At 38.3% G+C, this 3,975-nt stretch overlaps 1 protein-coding gene across 1 annotated transcript in view; it reads right to left on the bottom strand.

Moving 5' to 3' along the window:
• Positions 1 to 3,975, bottom strand: part of vps13c (vacuolar protein sorting 13 homolog C) — a gene marked incomplete in the record, with an annotated part of 84,931 nt that overhangs the window by 76,513 nt on the left and 4,443 nt on the right. Inside the window, 2 exon segments of the mRNA XM_014028527.1 lie at positions 581 to 623; positions 1,168 to 1,211. Coding sequence (XP_013883981.1) covers positions 581 to 623; positions 1,168 to 1,211 — 87 coding nt within the window.

The following is a 3,975-nucleotide window of genomic DNA, read 5'->3' as shown; positions in this document are numbered from 1 at the left end:
AAAAAAAAAACACTGTTTTTTGCAGTGTGTTTGTTTTTTTTACACACTGCACAAACACAACTGTGTACTTCGACTAAGAACATGGACACAGTGTATTATAGTGTTATGACTATACTATACTGTGTACTTGTGTATGGTGGGGGTGGTAAGAGTTATCGTACGGTGATATTGATTTTAGGCCACATCATCCAGCTCTAAGCTGAGCCACTGATCRTCATGGTGATTCCTGCMTTTTTGGAGCGGTACAAACATTCTGGGTGATTTGAGATCAAACTGGGTGGAAGAAGATAAAAATGGCCACTTTTTAACGTGTAAAATGTATGAAAAGTGCAAAAAAATGTGAGCTGACAGCGTCTATTCTGAGTGTGATAACTCCAAAACTCAACCAACTTAAACTGTGATTTTTAAAAACCTTTAAAGATCTTTAAACAGCTGTTCTGGCATTAATTGTTTTTTTATGGGGGGGGGGGGTGGCCCTTCTGTGTTTTCTGTTTGTTTGTGTTCACCAGCTTGAGTGTAAATAAATAAAAACAAACCATAAAACACAAGACGATCACAGACACCGAGTCTCAGTACTCACCGATCTGCCCCGCTTTTATTTTGAAGGGAACATCAAACTCGCCCTGAAACACAAACACACAGTCAGAGTCCTGCCGTGGACTGAAACCTGACCTGAGGGGGGCGCCACAGCCCCTCAGAGTTCCCGTCTGCTCTGAAGGACCGTCACTCAGACAGGAAGTGGTTTCTGAGCCGTCACCGAGTCATGTGACCTGCTGGGGTTCAGAACTGTGGAGATTTACCAAGTGATCAGTGAGCGTGAGAAGACCCGAATTTTTACACCATCATCATCATCATCATCATCCTCATCATCATCATCATCATCATCATCATCATCATCATCATCCTCATCATCATCATCATCCTCATCATCATCATCATCATCATCATCCTCCTCATCCAGTGTAAACAGCAGCTGAATGAATCTCTCACACCACGTTTCACACCACAGATGTACACCGATGGTTGGTTTTTTTCCTCCACCTTCGCCTTTCTGCAGCGGGTCTTCATAAAAGCAGACGGGACCAGGTGGATCTGGTCCAGACGAGACCAGAAACCAGACCAGAGGTGGTTTCAGAGACATCATGATGTTTGATGTTCAGAACTTACCAGAGCGTTTTCCTTCACCCTGAGGTTCTCCAGAACTACATTTCCTGCAGAAACACAAAAAACAAAAACATGGTCAGCAGAGGTAAAAATACTCCTCGTTTTTTTTAATAAACTCTGTGATTTTCAGCACAGAAAATAGCTGAAAAACCTTCTTGGAAACTGAAATCTTGTGTTTTCTGCTGTGAGACACCAAGAAGCTGCAGAACAGATAAAGATAAAAAAAAACTAAACTCAACTAACTGAGTTGTGAAACTTTACAAAAACAGATACCAAGTGGCTGACGCACAAAGTGCTACAAATGTTTGTGTAGATTTTATCAGGATATCCTGAGGCGTCGCTTTAAACAGCTAACAGATTTACTTTGTTACAACCTCTGAACATCCAACAAAATGTAATACNCAGAGGGCCGTGGGACCACATTGATTTTAAATAAGGTGTAATACACTTTCTCACCACTAGTAGCAGTAGTGCACCACTCAGATGTTTAACAACTTTTTAATATGTAGAAGAAGAACCTTAGAAACCTGATGAGAATGGAAACCTATTTTAAATGAAAAGTAGAAGCAATAATGAAAGTAACTCATCAAAAAACACCAAAGTTTGTCAATAATATAAAGAGCAGCTTCTTTTTTTTAACCACGCAATATTTTGAAAGTTCAAAACATTATCAAATACAGTTGTAAAAGTAAAACTGCTGTCAAATAATCACAAGACATGATTATGACAAGTTTTTATATTGTAACCTGCCCATAACAATTATTTGAACAAATACAACGGTCAGTCAACAGACCACTCAGGCTTATCAGCACAAACATATAGTATATATATATATTAACATAAATAGCAAAAATAGAAAATTCAATAAATAAAAGTGCGGGCATAAGATAAATAAATTATAAATGTTTCAATGTTTCAAATACAAAAAACTGTAAATCTAAATTTGATAAAGTACTTTTGCATGGTCAAAACAGAAGCTGTACTTCATGTTAGTGACAAACTTTGGCCTTTTTTGATGGGTTACTTTCATTTTTGCTTCTACTTTTAATTTAAAATAAGTTTCCATTCTCAACAGGTTTCTAAGGTTCTTCTTCTACATTTTAAAAAGTTGTTAAACATCTGAGTGGTGCACTACTGCTACTAGTGGTGAGAAAGTGTATTGCACCTTATTCAAAATCACTGCGGTCCCACGGCCCTCTGTGGCCCAAAGTTAAAGACTGCTGTTCTTTTGAGGCCCTCAAGGTGGCGCTGTGGGCCGCGGCCCATAGGTTAAGAATCTCTGATCTAGAAGATCTAACCTGAAGTCAGTTTCATTATCTTTAATACAATCACCATTCTGAAGAAGCTGACAGTTTAAACGTCAGCATAAATAGGACACGACGGTTTGCAGATCTGAAACCCAGAATTTATTCACACTAAAAAACATCAAATGTTTTCATTCAGAAATTGTATCATTTAAAACAATAACTGTGAGGCAAGAGGCAACTAAACTTGTTTGATATCCTGTTACTCCACTTCCCAGTAATTTCCAGTAATTTCAGCAAGAACTCCCGTTCCTGTCAGACCGACTCACAAAGAACTGAGTCAAGTAAAGCTTGAAAAYGTCTCCCAGTCCCAGAAGGCAGGGTCCAGATCAAACATGCAGAGAAAATCTGACCCACAACCAGACCAGTCTGCAGGAAATGAGTCCAACTCAGAGCTGCACCGTGACTTCAACATGAAACAGGTCGACAAGCCATACGGCATGAAAGACGAGCTCTGAGGCTTCAAAATAAAAGCACGCCAACAGGGGAACTCCTGAAAGATACCTTTATTGTGAAGGACAGGAGTGTTCCAAGTCAGGGTGTTACTTAAACACGGTTTCACAGTGTTAAAAACTTTCAAACAAACAGCAATGATACTGAGGTATATGAAGTCATCACAACAGAATGGTGTTTCAGTCAGGAGTTGTTTTTAACTTAACGAATCAGCAAATCCTTATAAGGATGGGAAAATGAGCTCAACCTTAGCTCATTTGTTAAAAACAGCTTTGGGTGATAAACATGTTTGTGTGTCTAATTTTACATCTCTGGACACAACTCGTTTACCATAGAAGGAATTGCATGTAGGTTGATTCTGCTTTGTTTACATCTGGGTGTGGTAGAAGGTTATACAGAGGGGTGACCCAGAAAGTTCTGGGGAGATCTTCACTTAATTGGCTCAAAGTCTTGATTTGGTTTAGGCCAGGACTATTCAACTAAACTGCTCTGAGGGCCACAGTTACTGCAGGTCAACAGCTCAGGGGCCAAACATCCAGCAATTAAGTTATGTAAATAAACCAAGTTTTACAAAGATATGTTACCTTTGAATTAGTTTATTTTGCTGTATTTAATCATGAATACAACATACAGAACCCTATAAAAGTAGTGATAAACGATATCAAAAACAAAAAGAACAAGTTATGCCTCCTATTTAACACAAATATTATTTTGACATCTCTGACTTGCCAAACCAATTTTATTTTCATTTTCATAGTTGTTTCTGTAACTGCTTGTAATTTTAACTGTCTTGAGTGTGCACAGAAATGTTTTTTCCAGCTTCTAACCAAGATTCTGACGTTTCTGTAGATACCAAACATGCACAGCAAAAATGCCAGTGTTAATTTAACACCCAAAGTGTTCATTTTAACACCAGCAAAGTGTCAACTACGTGTCCACACTCGCTGGTGTTAAAATAACATTTATGAAAGTGTTAAATTTTAACACCCATTTTTTTGTTAATTTAACACCCAAAGTGTTCATTTTAACACCAGCAAAGTGTCAACTACGTGTC

The sequence above is a fragment of the Austrofundulus limnaeus genome, unplaced genomic scaffold, assembly GCF_001266775.1.
Source record: "Austrofundulus limnaeus strain Quisiro unplaced genomic scaffold, Austrofundulus_limnaeus-1.0 Scaffold776, whole genome shotgun sequence".
NCBI lineage: Eukaryota > Metazoa > Chordata > Actinopteri > Cyprinodontiformes > Rivulidae > Austrofundulus > Austrofundulus limnaeus.
The sequence above is the reverse complement of the archived record's forward strand: the minus strand, read 5'-3'. Positions and strand labels throughout refer to the sequence as shown.